The following is a 21,238-nucleotide window of genomic DNA, read 5'->3' as shown; positions in this document are numbered from 1 at the left end:
GATGGACCATTGGTCTGACCCAGTTAGGCTATTCTTATGTTATGTTCTCATCTGTAGGGGCCTTTGGTTTCACTTCTTATTTTAAAGTATTTTTTTTCTGGGAACTTATCAGTGTTTTTTATAATGGGAACAAAAATGGAAGAGAATTAATGTGTGTGGAATGGGGGGGGGGAACTAATTTCTTCAGCTAAATAATTAAATCCACCTCAACCAGACATAGGAGAACTCGCACACCATTCACACACCCTCCAATCAAAAACGTCAAAAGAAAAAAACTGTTCGACAACCTCCTAACACTCGACCCCCAACTCTACAACCTATTGACCTCGACTACAGACTACAAAACCTTCAAAAAAGAAATAAAAACCCTTCTATTCAAAAAACACATAAAACCGAACTAACACAATCAGAACTGTCCCAAGCATCACCTGCAACTACTCCATACGTACTTCTGATGTCATGACAATTCAGACATAATTTATGTTATGTTATGTTTGGAATAATGGTTACATATATGAGGTTCAATAAAAGAATATTTTCACTCCCTGTTTCTATTCTGACCATTTATACCGTTTCATGGTTATTACAAAAAATATTTTTTACATGGAGGGTGGGTGGGTTGGGGGGGGTGTCAAAAAATGATGGGCCCCGGGTGCCACATACCCTAGGTACGCCACTGCCGTCATGGATCATGTAAACCTCTGGCTCAGGTTAAATCTCAAAGGTGACCAGCACCAGACATAAGTCTAAATGAGAATTGCCTCATACATCATGTAGTCCATAATCATCACCTGTGAACATAATAGTTATACTTCCAAATGGAAAATTTTTCAGACTTAACACTCAGGAGGAAGGGGGAATAAGGACATTACAACATATATCCCTTAAAGACTAAACCAACACAAAAAGTAATAAATAAAGTGGGGTGTGTGAGGTGAGATTAATAAATTACACATACATAATTCTAAATTTTGAATTTATTAATGTATGTATTTATCAAAATTTAGAATTATGTATGTGTAATTTATTAATCTCACATACCCCAATTTATTTATTACTTTTTGTGTTGGTTTAGTCTTTAAGGGATATATGTTGTGATGTCCTTATTCCCCCTTCCTCCTGAGTGTTAAGTCTGAAAAATTTTCCATTTGGAAGTATAACTATTATGTTCACGGGTGATGATTATGGACTACATGATGTATGAGACAATTCTCATTTAGACTTATGTCTGGTGCTGGTCACCTTTGAGATTTAGCCTGAGCCAGAGGTTTACATGATCCATGACGGGCTCATACTGATGTCCTTTATTCTAACCCCAGTGTTCTTCCAAGGAATAATTGTTTTGTCAGACTTCCCTCTCAGGTCTAAGGTGTTTTAGCCAATCCTTTAACAGTATCTTGACTAAAATTACGCCAGGTGTACACCTGGCTGGGCCTCCGCATGTGCAGATCGCCGGAATTGATGGACCGAAGGTAGATGGTAGTTCTTATGTTCTTAGAAGAGTTGAGGGTGGCCAATGTGATGCCAATTTTTAAGAAGGGTTCCAGAAGTGATCTAGGAAATTATAGACCATTGAGTCTGATATCGATGCCAGGCAAAATGATAGAACATATACATAAGTGATTCATCACTTTTTTTCTATTAAGTTTATGGAGATGAAAGTTTTTGGAATGAATTTAATTGAAGAATAGTCAATTTTTAGACATTAATTATTAAAAAATTAATTTATAAAGAAAAAAAAGTTAAAAGTAAAAATTAACAAAAAGCAGATTGGATGATGACAATATATGTCGATATTGACACTTGCAACCAGTTCAAATGAGATACGGTTGGTGAAGGCATATCTGATAAATCTGCTCACATAGAATTGATTAAGCTGGATAAAAAGCAAGGGCATATGCTGCTAAGGTGTTATATAGAACATATACATAAGCATAGATTAATGAAAGAAAGCCAACATGGATTTAGTCAATGGAAATCTTGCCTCACCAATCTACTACATTTCTGGATAAAGGTGAGCCAGCTGATATTGTGTATTTAGATTTTCAAAAGGTATTTGACAAAGTACCTCATGAAATATTTCTAAGGAAATTAGAAAGTCATGGGATAGGGGGTAATGTCATATTATGGATTAAGGACTGGTTAAAAGATAGAACATAAGAACATAAGTAGTCGCCTCCGCCAGGGCAGACCAGAGGTCCATCCCGCCCAGCGGTCTGCTCACGCGGCGGCCCATCAGGCATATTGCCTGAGCAGCAGTCCCTGACTAATTTTATACCTACCTCTACACTTATCTCTAAACCTTCCACTGCTCTTATCTGTACCCCTCAATCCCTTTGTCCTCCAGGAACCTATCCAGGTCTTCCTTGAAACCCTGTACTGTGCTATTTCCTATCATGGCTTCCGGAAGGGTGTTCCATGTGTCCACCACCCTCTGTGTGAAAAAAAATTTCCTTGCGTTTGTTCTAAACCTGTCCCCCTTCAATTTCATCGAGTGGCCCCTTGTTCTTGTGGTTTCTTTCAAATTGAAAAATCTGTCCTTGTCAACCTTTTCGATGCCCCTCAGGATCTTATCATGTCTCCTCTGAGTCTCCGCTTCTCCAGGGAGAACAGCCCCAGCTTTTTCAGTTTGTCAGTGTATGTAAGGTTTTCCATACCCTTAATCAGTTTAGTTGCTCTTCTCTGGACTCCCTCAAGCATTGCCATGTCCTTTTTGAGGTACGGTGACCAGTACTGTACACAGTATTCCAGATGGGGGCGCACCATAGCCCGGTACAGTGGCAGGATGACTTCCTTCGTTCTGGTCGAGATACCCTTCTTAATGATACCTAGCATTTGGTTTGCTTTCCTCGAGGCTGTGGCGCACTGTGCTGACGCCTTCAATGTCGTGTCTACCATCACTCCCAGGTCTCTTTCCAGCTTACTGACCCCTAGCATTGTTCCCCCCATTTTGTAAGTGAACATCGGGTTCCTTCTCCCTACATGCATGACCTTGCATTTCCCCACGTTGAAGCTCATTTGCCACTTTTTTGCCCATTCTTCCAGTGTCGTAAGATCCCTTTGGAGATCCTCGCAATCTACCGTGGTTTCAACCCTGCTGAATAGTTTGGTATCATCAGCGAATTTGATGACCTCACATTTTGTTCCCGCCTCCAGGTCGTCGATGAATATGTTAAACAGGAGCGGTCCCAGCACCGACCCTTGAGGAACCCCGCTCGTGACCCCTTGCCAGTCCGAGTAGTGGCCCTTTACACCAACCCTCTGCTTCCTCTCCGACAGCCAGTTTTTAATCCATCGGTGGACCTCCCCTCGCACCCCATGATTCCATAGTTTCCTGAGCAATCGCTCATGTGGTACCTTATCGAAGGCTTTCTGAAAGTCTAGGTAAATTATGTCTATGGGTTCACCTTTGTCCACCTGGCTATTTACCCTCTCAAAGAAGTATAACAAATTTGTGAGGCACGACCTACCCTTGCAGAACCCAGAAAACAAGGAAGTAGCTTTAAATGTTCAATATTCTCAATGGAAAAGGATAAATAGTGGGGTTCCCCAAAAGCTTTTATGATTTTAACATATTTGTCATAAAACATAAGAATTGCCGCTGCAGTGGTCTATCGTGTGCAACAGTCCGCTCACGCGGCAGCTCCCAGGACAAAGACCAGTGCTCTAAATGAATCCAGCCTCACCTGTATACGTTCCAGTATAGCAGGAACTTGTCCAACTTTGTCTTGAATCCCTGGAGGGTGTTTTCCCCTATAACAGACTCCGGAAGAGCATTCCAGTTTTCCATCACTCTCTGGGTAAAGAAGAACTTCCTTACGTTTGTACAGATTCTATCCCCTTTCAACTTTAGAAAGTGCCCTCTCGTTCTCCCTACATTGGAGAGGGTGAACAATCTGTCTTTATCTGCTAAGTCTATTCCCTCCGGTATTTTGAATGTTTCGATCATGTCCCCTCTCAGTCTCCTCTTTTCAAGGGAGAAGAAGACCAGTTTCTCCAATCTCTCACTGTATGGCAACTCCTCCAGCCCCTTAACCATTTTAGTCACTCTTCTCTGGACCCTTTTGAGTAGTACTGTGTCCTTCTTCATGTATGGCAAGCAGTGCTGGACGCAGTACTCCAGGTGAGGGCGCACCAAGGCCCGGTACAGTAGCATGATAACCTTCTCCGATCTATTTGTGATCCCCTTCTTTATCATTCCTAGCATTCTGTTTGCCCTTTTCGCTGCCACCCCCATTGCGTGGACGGCTTCATCGACTTGTCAATCATAACTCCCAAGTTTCTTTCCTGGGAGGTCTCTCCAATTACCGCCCCGGACATCCTGTATTCGTGCATGAGATTTTTGTTACCGACATGCATCATTTTACACTTATCCACGTTGAACCTCATTTGTCATGTCGATGCCCATTTCTTGAGCTTGATTATGTCACATTGCAGATCTTCGCAATCCCGTGTCTTCGCTACTCTGAATAACTTCGTATCGTCTGCAAATTTAATCACTTCACTCATCGTACCAATGTCCAGATCGTTTATAAAGATGTTGAAGAGCATGGGTCCAAGCACCGAGCCCTGCGGCACGCCACTGGTGATGCTCTTCCAGTCCAAGTATTGTCCATTTACCCCACTCTCTGTTTTCTATGCTCCAGCCAGTTTTTAATCAACGTGAATATTTCACCCTCGATTTCAAGTAGTCGTTCATGTGGATCCTTGTCAAACGCCTTCTGAAAATCCAGATATACAATGTCGACTGGGTCGCCCTTGTCTATCTGCCTGTTTACTCCCTCGAAGAAGTACAGCAAGTTCGTCAAACAAGATCTGCCTTTGCTGAAGCCATGCTGGCTGGTCCTCATCAGACCATGTCCATCAAGGTGATCAATGATGCGGTCCTTTATCTGCGCCTCTACCATCTTTCCAGGTACCGAGGTCAGACTCACCGGTCTGTAGTTTCCAGGATCACCCCTCGAAACTTCTTGAAGATCGCCGTAACATTCACCACTTCCAGTCTTCTGGAACCCTTCCCGATTTGATTGACAGATTGGCTATTAGTTGAAGCACTTCAGCTATAGTCCCTTTGAGTTCCTTGATGACCCTCGGATGGATACCATCTGGTCCTGGGATTTATCACTCTTAAGCCTATCGATATGCCTGCATACCTCTTCTAGACTGACCGTCAACCCTGTCAGTTTCCCATCTTCGTTTCCAGCATATAGCCTGATGGGTTCCGGTATGCTGTGTCTATCCTCTTTGGTAAATACAGACACAAAAAATGTGTTCAGTTTGTCAGTGATTGCTTTGTCCTCCTTTAGCACTCCCTTTATTCCATGGTCATCCAACGGTCCCACTGCTTCCTTCGCGGGTCATTTCCCCTTAATATATCGAAAGAACAGCTTGAAGTTTTTTGCCTCCTTGGCTATTTTTTCCTCTTAGTCTCTTTTGGCCCCTTTTATTGCCTTATGGCACCTGGATTGATGTTATTTGTGCTTATTCCAGTTTTCTTCCGTTTTTGACCTTTTCCATTCCTTAAATGAAGTTGTCTTGTCTCTGATCGCTTCCTTCACCTCTACAGTGATCCACGCCGGTTCCTTGTTCTTTTTCCTCTTGGATCCCTTGTTGATATGCGGTATACATAGATTTTGCGCCTCGGTGACTGTGTCCTTAAAAAGGGACCAAGCTTGCTCTAGCATTTTTACAGTGCTTATCCTCTTCTTAATCTTCTTCCCCATCATGAGTCTCATCCCTTTGTAATTCCCTTTTTGGAAATTCAGTGCCATGGCCATCGTTCTGGATTGATGTTTTGCCCCTGCATCCAGGTCGAAGCGGATCATTTATGATCACTGCTTCCCAGCATCCCTTCTACACCTTGTGCTGGTCCTCGCAGTCCATTTAAAATTAAGTCCTGAATTACATTTCCTCTTGTCAATGATCTAGAGATGGGAATAACTAGTGAGATAATTAAATTTGCTCATGACACAAAGTTGTTAAATCACACGAGGATTGTGAAAAATTGCAGGAGGACCTTGTGGGCATCAAAATAGCAAATGACGTTTAATATGAGCAAGTGCAAAGTGATGCATATGGGAAAGAGGAAACTATAGGTATGTGATGCAGGGTTCTATGTTAGGAGTCACTGCCAAGGAAAAGGATATAGGTGTCATTGTTGAGGATACATTGAGACCCTCAGCTCAATGTGTGGCAGCAGCTAAGAAAGTAAATAGAAAGTTAGGAATTATCAAGAAAGGAATGTAAAACAAAGATGAAAATGTTATAATTCCCTTGTATCACTCTATGGTATGGCCTAACTTCGAATACTGTGTACAATTTTGTTTGTTGTATATCAAAAAATATATAGCGGAATTAGAAAAGGTATAGAGAAGGGGCAATGAAAATGATAAAAGGGATGGGATGACTTCCTTATGAGGGCTAGGGCTTTTCAGTTTGTAGAAGAGATGGCTCAGGGGTGATATAATAGAGGTCTATAAAATACTGAGTGGAATGGAAAGGGTAGATGAGAATCGCTTGTTTACTCTTTCCAAAAATATTAGGACTAGGGGGCATGCGATGAAGCTACTAAGTAGTAAATTTAAAATAAACCAGAGAAAATATTTCTTCACTCAACATGTATTTAAACTCTGGAATTAGTTGCAGGAGAATGTGGTGGGATCAGTTAGCTTAGCAGGGTTTAAAAAAAGTTTGGATAATTTCCTAAAAGAGAAGTCCATAGGCCATTTTTGAGATGGTTTGGGAAAATCTACTGCTTATTCCTAGGATAACAGCATAAAATTTGTTTTACTACTTGGGATCTTACTAGGAGGTACTTGGGACCTGGGTTGTCCACTGTTGGAAACAGAATATTGGGCTTGATGAATCTTTGGTCTGTCCCAGTATGACAATTCTTATGGTCTTATATAAGACTCCTGTGCTTCAACACCAATAACCCCCTTATTGGGGGGATCAGGGAAAGCTCAAAGTGGATGTGAGAAAAGGAAGGGCCCAGGCAGAGGGAAGAAGGCGGTGGCAGGGGACTTTGGATGCAGGTGTTATTGTGGAGGAAAAGGGGTGTGGAGAGTTTGAGAGTGGTGGTATTAATGGGAATTGTGAGAGCTGTATGCCATAAATAAACCTGTTCACTGACCTTTACATGATGTTTGTCTGTATCAGTCATTGTCTAGCAAAGACCCTCTCCTACACTATACCATGGTCAGCTCTGAGGGAGCTCCTCACCCAACCTCTCAGATGTTGCAAACACATACAGGTGACACAATCAACACTTATTCTCTAGCTGCAAGAATAGGACACAGACACACAGAGCACGGTGTGTAACTGGAAGTGGAACGATGGGTGAGAGCAAGCAGGAGGTAGAGGGGCTGGGGTCTGTCAGGTATGGGTGTGGGGTGGGGGAGGTAGCAGAGAAAGGAGCAGGACTGGTAAGGTGAAGGTTGTGACAGGGACTCAGAAAGACAGGCAATACAGCAATCAGCATTGCTCCAATAGTTCAGACAAATGCTCTGTTCTTACTTTCCACTCTCCAATACAATCAAATCACTAGTGGGTCAAAAGAAATTTTTTCTCATCTTATATACTTTTGAAACAGGTCTATCTCTGGGTATGTTTTGGAATGCCCAGAGAAATCATTTTGCTATCCATTATGGCACATAGATGTTCATCTGCTAATGTCGCCCAAGTTACGCCTACGTTCTGCCCTCAAAATGATCACTTTCTGGATGTCTTTACCTCAGCATTCAGCTCCACAGAAAGCATTTTTGGAAGATATTTAATTATATGCTTTGGACACATTTTATGCCTTCATGACTGTCCAAACCTTCCATTGTGACAGTTTTTGGACATTTTTCTCTTTTGAAAATGAGCCCCTTAGTCAGTAAATGACTGGAGAAATCCTGTAAACAGTCTGTGCCTTAGCCCCTCAGGTAGCTGATTCAGATTGTGGCTCCATCTTATTGAGACAGTCTTGAACTGCTGAAGGAGTATCAAAGGAGCATTCAAATGAATCTTTAAGATGGCAGGATATAATAGAATAAAACAAATTTTCTTATCATAAAGTGAGCAGTAAAAATGAGAAAATCTCCATCTTCACTCCTACAGAGCCAGGGAGTAGTCCTCAAAAATCTGTATAGGTACCTCCTCGTACTTAAGCTCATCTCTCTTCTGCTTAAATCCACAAAGTATCTCAACTTTATGCAAATAGTTATGCACCTTGACAATTGCCACTCGAGGCCTTACTCAACCCTTCTGTAACTGGCTAAGCCTCTGTGCCCACTCAATGCAGAATGGACCCATGGCGTCTGAGAGAACAAATTTCGACTGCAGCCAGCACTCCAGTAATGAGGGGTGGTGACATTTGGAGACTGATTCAGGGAACCTGTTTATTCTTAGATTATCTCAGTGGAAGCAATCCTCCAGATCATCTATCTTCTTGTCATGTGCTTGGACCTTTTTTTCAATGGCCAGTAGAATAGTTTCTGCACATTGTGCCGCATCCTACGGTCGCAGCATTGTAATTTTGGAGTACTCTCTAATTTATGAAGCACTTGTCTGTAATTTATATAGAGGGAAAGGCAGTGGTTTTAATTAATTCCCCTGAAGAAGATCAGTTTTTGGATTGAAACGCCAGGTTACCAGCAGGTGTCGGGAGTTTTTGCATATATTATATCAGCGCTGGTGGTGGGGTGTTCCACCTAAAGATAAGTGTTTCCTTTTTCCTAAAAATTTTACAAAGTCACTATGGGCTATTAATATGTTGTGTTGTTGCCCTAAACACTTTTAGTCATTTTGGCAATTATTATTGCAATAAGTTCCAGCACTTTTGTGGATATTTGATTTAAGGGGATGGTAGGAGGATTTGAGTATAAATGATTATGGCACCCTGTTCAGGATTGGGACCTGAAATGATATATAGATCATAAGAGGTTCTATGATGTGATCATTCAGTATATTATGATATGCTCACCTCCCATAATAAGTGGTATTTTGACTGGAAACTCTATATAATTGACATTAAAAGGGATTTTTGATCGTATTTGTAAGAATGCAGTAGCTGTTCCACAGTACCCATGAAGGCAGTTGGATAAGAACTGTTACAAAAGATATTTCAATATCTTATTACCCATTTTTTCTATACATCAGCATTGGGTTTGATGTAGTCTGAGGTTTCAATTCTCTTGCATCCTCTATTGCCGACACGTGTTGTTCCAAAATGCTAGTTCTCGAGATTGTTTGTGCCAGTAACATTTATAAATGGGACATCTGATCAGCTAAATGCTCCTATCGAGTTTCAAATGACTTTTTTACCATTGCAGTAAATTGTAATTGTAGCTCCGTGAAAGCTGGCATTGCTGTGATGGCTGCTTCCGCCATATTTTCTTCCCCAGAATGCTGTTTTTCTTTCTCCTTTTTTCTAGTCTTGATATTGCACCTCCTGCTTTTGTTATAAATCTGTCCATGTGCTAGTTAAGTTGCAGTTGTGGCCAAAGATGCTTAAAGAACATCACACTGAACAAGAATAAGGGTCAGTGAAGCACAGGAGCCCCGGAAAGGTAAAGAAGCACGTTCTCTCCTAGTGCATCACATGATCTCCCATGGGGATATATTTATTTTAAAAATATTTTAGGGTCTGGTAAATCTCACAACCAATCACTGAACTGAAAAATAGAGCAAAGACAATGGAGTCTTAAGTGATTAAACAAAATCACAAACAGATTTTTATGATAGTGATCCACCTTCTATCAATGTGCATTAAAAATTCTGATTTAAATAAAAGTTTATCAAACCAGAGAACATCAAGTGTCTTAGCAACAAGCAGGATTTACTATTTTTGGGGAGAATATAGGGAAGGGCACTCAATGGTAGTGCAGAGGTAGACTAAAGCACGCCTACCACTAACCCAAAGGTCAATAGAAAAAAGTATCAGGCTGTGAACTGTGGAACACATACCTCCCAGTTAAGATTTTCCAGTAAAAAAGCAAAGGTTCCAAGACTCAATCATTGCTTTTTGTTTAATGCATCTTATCTAATATAATAAAATGGTAAGCCGCGCATGCGCACTTCCTAAGTGTGCGCCGCTTTTCTGTGAGCTGTAGCGACACATAGGAAGTGCGCATGCACGGCTTACGGTTCTTTGAAAGATGCAGCGGTGGCTACTTTCACGATCCCCGCCTGCATCGGACTTCCGACGCAGGTGGGGATCATGAGAGGAGCCACCGCCGCGTGTTTCAACTTAAAAAAAAAAGTCAAAACAGATGTCGGCGGCTGCAGGCCGCGGCACCTGTAGCCCGCCGCGGCCGAGCACGGAAACGGGCCGAAGTTTTTTTCAACTTCACAGATGATGCAGCGGCTCCTCTCACGAGCCGCTCCTGCATCGGAGAAGGTAGCGATCGTCAGAGGAGCCGCCGGGAAGTTAGACTGCTGGAGGCTCGGCCTGTTAGGTCCGTGTGCAGGCTCCTCTTGCGGTTAATGGAGGGAGAGGGAATGCTGCGGCTGCTGCACAGGGAAGTAGGGAAGGAGATAGGGAGAAAGGGACTGGTCTGATGTCGCCCTCACCTTCTGTTTTGCTGAAAAATCCACCACCCTCGGCTGCAATTCAGAAACATTCCGCCGGGGGAGGGGGGGAGAACCGCGGCAGATTGAAAGCAGGAAAGGGAGCCACGGCCAACGTTCCTGAATCACAGCTGAGGCCAGCGGATTTTTCAGCGAGACAGAAGGTGAAGGCAATATCGGAATGGAATGGAGAGAAGAGGGAGAACATGTTGGGCCTAGGAAATTCCCTGGATTAACTTTTTTTTAATTTTTATAAAGTACAAAGGGGGAGAGTATTAAAAGAAGTGCCAGACTGGGCATGGGGGACAGCTTATGGGGCCAGGAACAGAGGAGAGAGAGAGATGGTAGGTAATGGTCTGAAGGGAGAGAAGCTGGATCTGGGGACAGAGATACTTGAAGGGAGGACTATTGGGGAGAGATGGTGGACCTGGGGGAGGGAAGTTGGACCTAGGGATGGAAGGGAGGGAGAAATGTTAGGTCTGGGGTATTCTGAAAGTGGTGAGCCATTTGTATGAGGTCAAAAGGGAGATGACAAGATGAATGAGAGTATGGAGAGAAACAGAAAGAAACACAGACATATATTCTACCGCCAGCGGGAGGAAGGGAGACAGAAATAAAAGAAGAAAGACACAGGGACAGCGAGAGACACAGAAAGACAGACAGACAAAGGGGGCCAGGGACAGAGACAGACAGAAAGAAAGACAGCAGGACAGAGAGAGAGACACGGAAATAAAGACAGACAGACAGACATATATTCTAGCACCCGTTAATGTAACGGGCTAAAATACTAGTTGAGTATATAAAGTTACACAAACAATTTCACAGTGAATTAACAACTTTTGCTGTACCCCCTGATATTCAAAGCTACTTACTGGCCAAAAACAAATGCTGACTGGTTAAAAAGCATTTAACTGGCTAACTGTGAATATTCAGCATAAGATAACTGGTTATCTCCGCTGAATATTCACAGTTTGCAGCTAAAAATTAACTGGCTATATTCAGCACTAACTGGCTAAGTTTAGCAAGCAAATCGGACAGCCTATATAGCAGTCTTATCTTTGTCCGTTAAAACTTAAACGGTCAGCGCTGAATATCAATTTAACTGGTTAAGTTACAACCAACCATTTTAAAAAAATGGATATTCAAATGCCAGTCACCAGAAATGGCCCAGCATTGAATATCCAGACTTACTATGGACCATGGGATTTAGGCAGACTGCATCCCGCAGTCTGAATATCGAGTCCAATGTCACTAATGAAGCATTATCCTTCTAGGCATCCAAAATAATCTTGACAGCAATTGCTATAAGGATATCTAAAGAGCTTGACCACTGGTTTAGGGAAAGAATTTTCAAAGAGATTTCCAGATTACAGTAGCATAGATTGACAGGGCACAGATATTCAGTATGATACTAATTCGAGCCTAAACATCTGACCAATATAGTGATAACTTATTACAATTAAACAGCATATAAAATACCATTTTGTAATTTGTAGGATCAATACACTTCTCCTCTCTCTCTCTCTGCCCCCAGAATCTACAGGTCCCTCAGCAAATGATCTTGCATCAGCTTTTAGTTAAAAAATCGTTTCCCAATTATTATATAAGTACACCTTTTTTTTCAAATTCTTTATTCGTTTTTCATCTTCAAGTACACAATATTACATCAATTGAATCAAACATATCACTTGAAATTCTTTCTATTGTCATCTTAAATATATAAATTATCTCCCTCCCCCACTCACCCTTTTCACAAATATTGCAATCAAAAAAAATAACATACATGTGCTATATTCTTTTCTTTTGTTGATGTACATATAAAATGATTTTACCCAGACTATGAACTGAGCACTGAGAATGTAAGAAGCCCAAAATATGAATGGGTACCTAATACCACTGGATTTACTAAACTGTGCTGTGTACTGATAGTATTGTCTATATAGTATTTATAAAGATGAAAAAAAATGCTGAGCAATCAGCACTTAGAATACCTTTTATTAGAATATAATGGGAGGCCTCTTCAGAGACAAGCCTTCTAGTTTCCACGTCTTTCAAAACGCTACCTTTGTGCTCATACTGTGTTTGCACTTCTTCGGAGTACTGCTCATTCATCTCTCTCTGTACATTTTGTATGTGCATATTAAAACTGTTTTTCTTCAGCAAGCCTTTCAGCTGGTACCGTGAGAAATCATTGGACTCCTGAAGAAAACAATTAGATATTAAAACTGCACTTACTGAAATAAGAAGCCACATTGAATTAAAAAAATAAAAAGCCCTACCATGCTTCATTTAATTTTGGGCTTTTGATAGTTGTTTCAAAATAAATACTAAAGCCTACTCACTGCTAGACTGAACAGTTAAAACCCAGGTCAGCACAATATTTTGTGACATTTTTTGTTTTAAGTTCAGTAAATTTTTATTAAAATTTAATACAAAACAGAAGATTACATTAGGCATCATGTCAAAGAGATACAAATCCAATAATAGAATAGAAATACTGTACAATGCCTCCGTGAAGGCTCATGATGTGAAGAAAAAGAATGAAAGATAAAGGGAAGGAAGAAGAAAGTAAATGAAAAGTAGGAGAAACATACAGTGCATTAGGTTCTTCTGAAGATTCAGAACCAATCAGCTATGTCCAGTTTGTGAAAAGATGGGATTGTAAACTGGACAAGTTTCATAGTGTACTTTACTCAGAAGAATTTCATTTCATTAATTTAGACAGGATAACATCATTACGTGAGGCTCAAAATGCTATTCGCCAAGGCATTCAACATATCCTGGACGATATTAGCAACAGAGTATTGCCCAGTGACTACGTACAAGTGCAAGAAACAAGGGTGGTGGGGTCCGTAGGGTGTTAAAATCTATACTGTTTAGCCAGATTTTGCAGAAAAAAGGATGTATTTAATAGATTTGAATAACACAGGCAATAACCTGTGTTTTGCCAGTAGCCTTACAGCACTTATGTCGCCAGTAAAACTCACAGATTCTGAACTGTTAACAGGTGCTGAAAAGCTACATAATGATTTGGGGTGGTCGGTACATAAAAAAGTCATGCTCAATGATGTAGCAACCATAGAACAACATTTAAAGATAAATATAAGAGTTGTGTTTTATACAAACTTGTGGTGTTGCTTTAAAACATCAGATCAACCCATGTATCTAAAAACGGTTTTCTTATTGCTACATGACGATCATTTCTACGGCATTAAAAATTCTACAGGGAGCATAATTTCTGTACTTTTTGCCAGAAGCCCTATAGTCACAACCACTCCTGTACATTATGGTGTCGTCTTTGTTCGACACAGACGTGTTTGAACAATGACGGTATACAGCAGAGGTGTCCTAAATGCAAGATGTATTGTCGCTCTAAAGACTGTTTAGATAGACATATAAAGCTGGCGCAGAAAAAAGAAGTGGAGTGTTTATCTAAACAGTGTCTGAAATGCGAGTCCTATGTGAACGAGAAACATAAATGTAAGGGTAGGATGTGTAAGCTATGCCGTGAACCCTTAAGCGGTGACGACATACACTTATGTTTTATGACCCCTATCGATAAACTCAAAACATATGAAAAGTATATTATTTACAACTGCGAATGTATGCAGGAAACGGGCTGGCATATTCCTAATTACATATATGTGGAGGACTTATACAAAACAAGAAAATGGGAATTCAAGGGTCTTGAGTGTATTTTTGCCTTTATATAGATTTTTTGTGACAAAAAATTTAAAGACTACCATATTTTCACGTAGATAACACGTATCCGTGTAAAACGCGCACACGGGTATAGCGCGCGGGAAACCGAAATATATGTTAAAAATTTTTTGTATACCGCGCATGTTACCCGACTCTCCCGTCGCCGCCCGACTCTCCTTTCGCCCGCCCCGACTCTCCTCTTCCCCTTGAAGTCCTGTCCCCACCCTGAAAGCCTGATGCCTTCCCCCGACGTCCGATTCACCCCCCCCCCGCAGGACCGCTCGCACCCCCACCCCGAAGGACCGCTCGCACGCACCCGCACCCCGAAGGACCGCTCGCACGCACTCCCACCCGCACCCGCACCCTGAAGGACCGCTCGCACCCCCACAGCATCCCGACCCCCCCCATCATATAGAAGCTCCTACCGGTGTCCTGCTGCTTCCTCTTGGCGGTCCCGACTCCCTGACACGATCGGGGCAAGAGGGAGCTCAAGCCCTCTTGCCCCAGCCAACCGCGGCACCCCCGAAACGATCGAGGCTAGAGGGAGCTCAAGCCCTCTTGCCCCCCCGACTCCCCGACACGATCGGGGCAAAAGGGAGCCCAAGCCCTCTTGCCCCGCCGACTCCCCAACTCCCCGACAATATCGGGCCAGGAGGGAGCCCAAGTCCTCCTGGCCCTGGTGACCCCCCCCCGCTAGTAGTTCGGGCCAGGAGGGAGCCCAAGTCCTCCTGGCCCTGGCGACCCCCCCCCCCCGCTAGTTGTTCGGGCCAGGAGGGAGCCCAAACCCTCCTGGCCACGGCGACCCCCTACCCCCACCCCGCACTACATTACGGGCAGGAGGGATCCCAGGCCCTCCTGCCCTCGACGCAAACCCCCCTCCCCCCAACGACCGCCCCCCCCAAGAACCTCCGACCGCCCCCCCAGCCGACCCGCGACCCCCCTGAGGCACATGGGCCCAATCCGACCATGTGCCCAAGGCCCCGCCCCCAGGAGGGACCTAAGGCTCCCGGGCCTATTCTGATTGGCCCAGGCGCCTTAGGCCCCACCAGTATGCGGAGCTTTGAGATGGATGGGCCAATCCGGCCTCATTCCATCGTTGGCTGCCTGCCGGACAGGCGGGTTTGGCTCCTGTCTGTCCGGCCAACTACACAAAGGTACGGGGAAGGGGGTTGGGGGTGTCGTGGGGTTGGCCAGGGGGGTCGCGGGTCAGCTGGGGGGGCGGTTGGAGGTTCTTGGGGGGGGCGGTCGTTGGGGGGAGGGGGGTTTGCGTCGAGGGCAGGAGGGCCTGGGATCCCTCCTGCCCGTAATGTAGTGCGGGGTGGGTGTAGGGGGTCGCTGTGGCCAGGAGGGTTTGGGTTCCCTCCTGACCCGAACAACTAGCGGGGAGGGGGGGTCGCCAGGACACGGAGGACTTGGGCTCCCTCCTGGCCCGAACAACTAGCGGGGGGGGGGGGGGGGGTCGCCAGGGCCAGGAGGACTTGGGCTCCCTCCTGGCCCGATATTGTCGGGGAGTTGGGGAGTCGGCGGGGCAAGAGGGCTTGGGCTCCCTTTTGCCCCGATCGTGTTGGGGGTTGCCGCGGTTGGCTGGGGCAAGAGGGCTTGAGCTCCCTCTTGCCCCGATCGTGTCGGGGAGTCGGGACCGCCAAGAGGAAACAGCAGGACACCGGTAGGAGCTTCTACATGATGGGGGGGGTCGGGAGGCTGTGGGGGTGCGAGCGGTCCATCAGGGTGGGGGTGCGGGTGGGAGTGTGTGCGAGCGGTCCTTCGGGGTGGGGGTGTGTGCAAGCGGTCCTTCGGGGTGGGGGTGAGAGCGGTCCTGCGGGGGGGGGGGGAGGTGAATCGGACGTCGGGGGGGCATCAGGATTTCAGGGTGGGGACAGGACTTCAAGGGGGAGAGGAGAGTCGGGGCGGGCAAAAGGAGAGTCTGGCGGCGACGGGAGAGTCGGGCAGCATGCGCGGTATACGGGTGTGCGCGGTATATAAAAAATTCTGTACATAAATTTGTGTTTTTTGCGCGCTATACCCGTGTGCGCGTTTTACACGGGTGCGCGTTATCTATGTGAAAATACGGTAATAAAAATAGTACACATTTAGGGCTCCTTTTACTAAGTTGCGAAAATGGTTTTAACGTGTGCTTAGCACGCACAGAATTACCACGTGCGCTAGACGCTAATGGCAGCATTGAGCTGGCGTTAGTTTTCCCACATAGCACAGGAGTTTGCGCATGCTAAAAATGTTAGCGCACCTTAGTAAAAGAGGGGGTTAATTTTCCCTACCACCAAATTTCCCCATCCCGCCCCACCCGGCTACTTTTTCATGCCACCCGGCTGGAAAAAATTTCTGGGGAGAACACTACCTTACTTGCGTATGTTCTGTTCCAGTAGGAACTTATCCAACCTTGGTCTTGAATCCCTGAAGGGTGTTTCCCCTATAACAACCTCCATTTCCTTATGTTTGTCACATAATAAAATAACCATCCATACAGTAAGAATTCAAATTCCAAAAGCCAAAAAGAAAAACAGAAGAAAAGTAAAGGAACTTGAATTGGAGTCATTGTTGAGTAGGCCTGTATCCACAGAACAAACAGGTTTATAAAAAAAATGTTTTGGTTTGGTTATTTTAAGAGAATAAAATAGGTTTTTAAAAAAAGAGAGGAAGTACAAGGCAAGAAAACCAAACTCAGTCGCACAGCCAGTATATCAAAAGCACAGGAAAACAGAGAACACTGTGTCGGTTGCTTAAATGCAAATATAGGAGAAATTAGCATGAAGGTTGAATATGTATATATATGAACATGATTTTTTTTTTTTTAAGGCTTATGGACAAAATATTAGACCACCCTTTTTACTTTCAGTCTGTAATCATATTTACTTATCTTGAATCATTCACATGAATGTCAACATACTGTGGCAGGCAAAAGGGGCCAAGTCCTAAGACATACAGTATGTCAGTCAATGACAGTCCTGCCACTAGATGCAATACCAGCATTGCAAACCTTAGCCATACAGAGGCAGTTCCAGTAAACTCAGAGAGTGTAGGAACTAGGATTTATTTGCCTTTGAATAGGTAGAGCAGAGTGCAACAGGCAAGGAAAGATTTTACACCTACTTCCATAGCTACAGCAGGCAGAGGGGGAAGAGGAGCAATCTTCACTGAACACTTAATCAGAGAGCTGAGCTGCTCAGCTCACCAGGTTAAACACAGAGCTGATTCACACATAGGGAGGAGAGATCGGAGAGCATTGGAGAGAGCTCAAGCCAGATCCAGGACAAGACACACATTTGCTGTTGACAACACAGGAGCAATCCTCAAGGCAAGTGGAAACTCCTAGCTGCCTGAAATCTTTTTTTTACTGGGATCATTTCTGAAGGGAGCTCAAGACACCAAACAATCATCGAGGTAAACTCTTATCTACCTGCTAGGGGTGTGGAACCAAAAGCTCAGATAGATAATTCCCAGCTAGAGGCTAATGATTCAACTATGATTGCTTGTCCGAGGAGGAAAATGTATGCTATGATATAGAAATTACTCCAGAGCTTACAGAGCTTGAGAATGAGAATAATATTACAGATTCTGAACAGGATATGATCTATCCATTTGATCAATAACTGTGGTGAAATTAAAGCTAACTGCTAGAGTTTTCTGGAGCAGTAGTGTGGAGAAGGTAACTAAGCCATTCTGAGAAAACAATTGTTTGCTTAAAGCTAAGAACTGTGTACCACTTACAAGGTGAAACCTGAAGAAGCTGGTAGCATTCAGAACTATTAAAGCATTGTACTATACAAAAGTTATAAAAGCTATAGTGGACCCTTGCAATGCAACACATGGCATCAGTATGCTGATTAAACAGCTGATGTAACTGCAGGAACTCAGGACAGAGTAAGAGAAGTACACTGTTTTGGTTTTCATAAAATAGCATTCTGTGGCATCATTTTCAGCTGATTTTGTGATTTACTCCTCTACCATGGAACATTGCTTGCTTATGCCATATGCAAGATACAGAAGGAAAATAAAAGAAACTTTTTGTTTTTGAAACCATTGCTGTGTATTATTGTGGGTGATGTTTGCTTAGCTACTCCAGTGAACCGCTCGGCCGGACTGTGTGTGTGTGAGTGAGGTCAGCGCATTGGGACCCTGTTCCCCGCTATAATACCAAAATGTTGCAATAAAAAAAGTCTAAGAACATAAGAATTGCCATTGCTGGGTCAGACCACTAGTCCATCCAGCCCAGCAGTCTGCTCCCGCGGAAGCCTCTAGGTCAAGACCAGTGCTCCAAATGAGTCTAGTCTCACCAGTTTAGCATGAACTTTTCCAACTTTGTCTTGAAACCCTGGAGAGTGTTTTCCCCTGTAACAGATTCTGGAAGAGCGTTCCAGTTTTCTACCACTCTCTGGGTGAAGAAGAATTTCCTTATGTGTGTACGAAATCTATCCCTTTTCAACTTTAGAGAGTGTCCTCTTGTTCTCCTACCTTGGAGAGGATGAACAGTCTGTCTACTGTCTATTCCCTTTAGTATTTTGAATGTTTCGATCATGTCCCCTTGTAGTCTCCTCTTTTCAAGGGAGAAGAGGCCCAGCTTCTCCAGTCTCTCACTGTACGGCAATTCTTCCATCCCCTTAACCATTTTAGTCGCTCTTCTCTGGACCCTTTCGAGTAGTACCGTGTCCTTCTTCATGTACAGCGACCAGTGCTGGACGCAGTACTCCAGGTGAGGGTGCACCATGGCCCGGTACAGTGGCATGATAACCTTCTACGATCTGTTTGTGATCCCCTTCTTGATCATTCCTAGCATTCTGTTCGCCCTTTTCACTGCCGCAGCGCATTGTGCAGATGGCTTCATCGACTTGTCGATCAGAACTCTCAAGTCCCTTTCCTGGGAGGTCTCTCCAAGTACTACCCCGGACATCCTGTTTTCGTGCATGAGATTTTTGTTCCCGACATGTATCACTTTGCATTTATCCACGTTGAACCTCATTTGCCATGTCGATGCCCATTTCTCAAGCTTGATTATGTCACGTTGCAGATCTTCGCAATCCCCCTGTGTCTTCACTACTCTGAATAACTTCGTATCGTCCGCAAATTGAATCACCTCACTCGTCGTACTAATGTCCAGATCATTTATAAAGATGTTGAAGAGCACCGAGCCCTGCGGCACCCCACTGGTGACACTCTTCCAGTCTGAGAATTGTCCATTTACCCCCACTCTCTGTTTCCTATGCTCCAGCCAGTTTTTAATCCATGTGAGTATTTCACCCTTGATTCCATCGTATGCAATTTTCCGAAGTAGTCATTCATCTGGAATTTTATAGAACCCCTTCTGAAAATCCACCCTTGGCTATCCACCTTTTTACTCCCTTGAAGAAGTGCAGCAAGTTCGTCAGGCAAGATCTGTCTTTACTGAAACCTCCCTGGCTGGTCCCTCATTAGATTGTGTCCGTCAAGGTGATCAATGATGTGGTCTTTTATCAGGTCCTTTATCCTTTATCTATTTCCAAAGACACATGGAGGAATCAATTCCATAGAGTAAGGTCTAAAATGGGGACAAATAATTTTACAAATTAACCAACTGAGCCACTGGAGGGATGATAAAGAACAAGAAAATACTATATTTTAGATATAATGCCAATAATTAAATGGATTCTTAACTGTTTATAAAAAGGACAAAGATCTAATTCCAGCTTTAACTCAAAAGGAATAATTGAATTAAAGTAATAAATGAGTCTCTGTTCCATACTAAAAGGAAATTGTCAATATTGCCACCCTTATCTTTCTGCTTTATAACTCGAAAAAAAAAGTAGATCATCAATAGTGTGACCCACTGTGATCCAATGTTCAATAAGTGGTGCCGCTGAGACATTTCTATTTATGCAGTTGTGAGTACTGGTGACCCCTGAAGCACATGGTTATCCGCCAAAACACGGCCCTGTCTCGGATCTTTTTATCTGTCTGTGCTTTGCTAATAAAAGAATGCTTTATATTTTATACTTGTATTCAGGAAAGTTCTTGGTCCACCCCCACTTCTGTGTGTTTTTTCTCAGATATTAGAGGCCAGCTTACCTACCCATATTAAACAATGATAACAAAAAAATAATCCTGGATATAAGTTTCAAGATTCAAGTTTTATCCTGCACATTGGTGATCCTTCTAGGCAGCTTACAATCTAGAAATAATTTGATACATAAAAGAACAGGGGTTAAACAAAAACACGATTTTTAGGAGAAGAGGAAGGAACTACAATAAAAAAAATGGAAAAGTATAAGGAATAATACAACCCAACCTATTGGAACAACCAACTAATTCAAACCATCTCAACCAGATACAGGAGAACCCACACACTATTCACATACACTCCAACCAAAAATGTCAAACAAAGAAAACTGTATGACAACCTACTGGCCACCAGAGCAGCAAAAATGAACAGACAACTCACCAATCTGCTGATCTCGACCACAGACTACAAAATCTTTAAAAAAGAAACAAAAACCCTACTCTTCAAAAAATACATAAAACTAATATAACACAACTAGATCTGTCCCAAGCTTCACCTACAATACTATACACTCCTTAGCAAATTAGAAAATGTTCAAACTATTCCTTATGTATTTCTTAATATCATGACAATTCTTATGTAATACGCCTTGAACCGCAAGGTAATGGCGGAATAGAAATCACTAATGTAATGTAATGTAATAGGTGGTGCTGCTATGTCCAGACGTGGTTCAATCTCATTAAGTCTAACATGATTATGTTTCTAGCGAAAACTGTTAGTTCAAGAGTAAGCATCATGAAGAGAAAAGTTTTTAGTTCCAATTTGAGGGATTCTAAGGAGGTGTGGAGATGTATATAAACTGGGAGTGAGTTCCAGAGTGTGGGTCCATTTACAGAAAAGATAGATTGACGAACATGCTCATGAACAATTTCTCTATGCATGGGAATCACTAAGCTGTTACACTCTACAGAAGTTGATCTAACAAATGCAGTTTGT

The 21,238-nt window shown here is 43.3% G+C and overlaps 1 protein-coding gene across 5 annotated transcripts in view; it reads right to left on the bottom strand.

Annotated features, from left to right (window-relative positions):
- Positions 1-21,238, bottom strand: part of LOC117363217 (DNA repair protein complementing XP-G cells-like) — a 650,515-nt gene that overhangs the window by 328,230 nt on the left and 301,047 nt on the right. For all 5 annotated transcript variants that reach the window (XM_033950644.1, XM_033950648.1, XM_033950643.1 and 2 more), the window contains one exon: positions 12,543-12,750. In XM_033950644.1, coding sequence (XP_033806535.1) covers positions 12,543-12,750 — 208 coding nt within the window. The remainder of the gene's footprint in view (positions 1-12,542; positions 12,751-21,238) is intronic.

Source organism: Geotrypetes seraphini, chromosome 6 (assembly GCF_902459505.1).
Source record: "Geotrypetes seraphini chromosome 6, aGeoSer1.1, whole genome shotgun sequence".
Classification (NCBI taxonomy): domain Eukaryota; kingdom Metazoa; phylum Chordata; class Amphibia; order Gymnophiona; family Dermophiidae; genus Geotrypetes; species Geotrypetes seraphini.
This window is presented reverse-complemented; position numbering and strand designations above follow the sequence as displayed.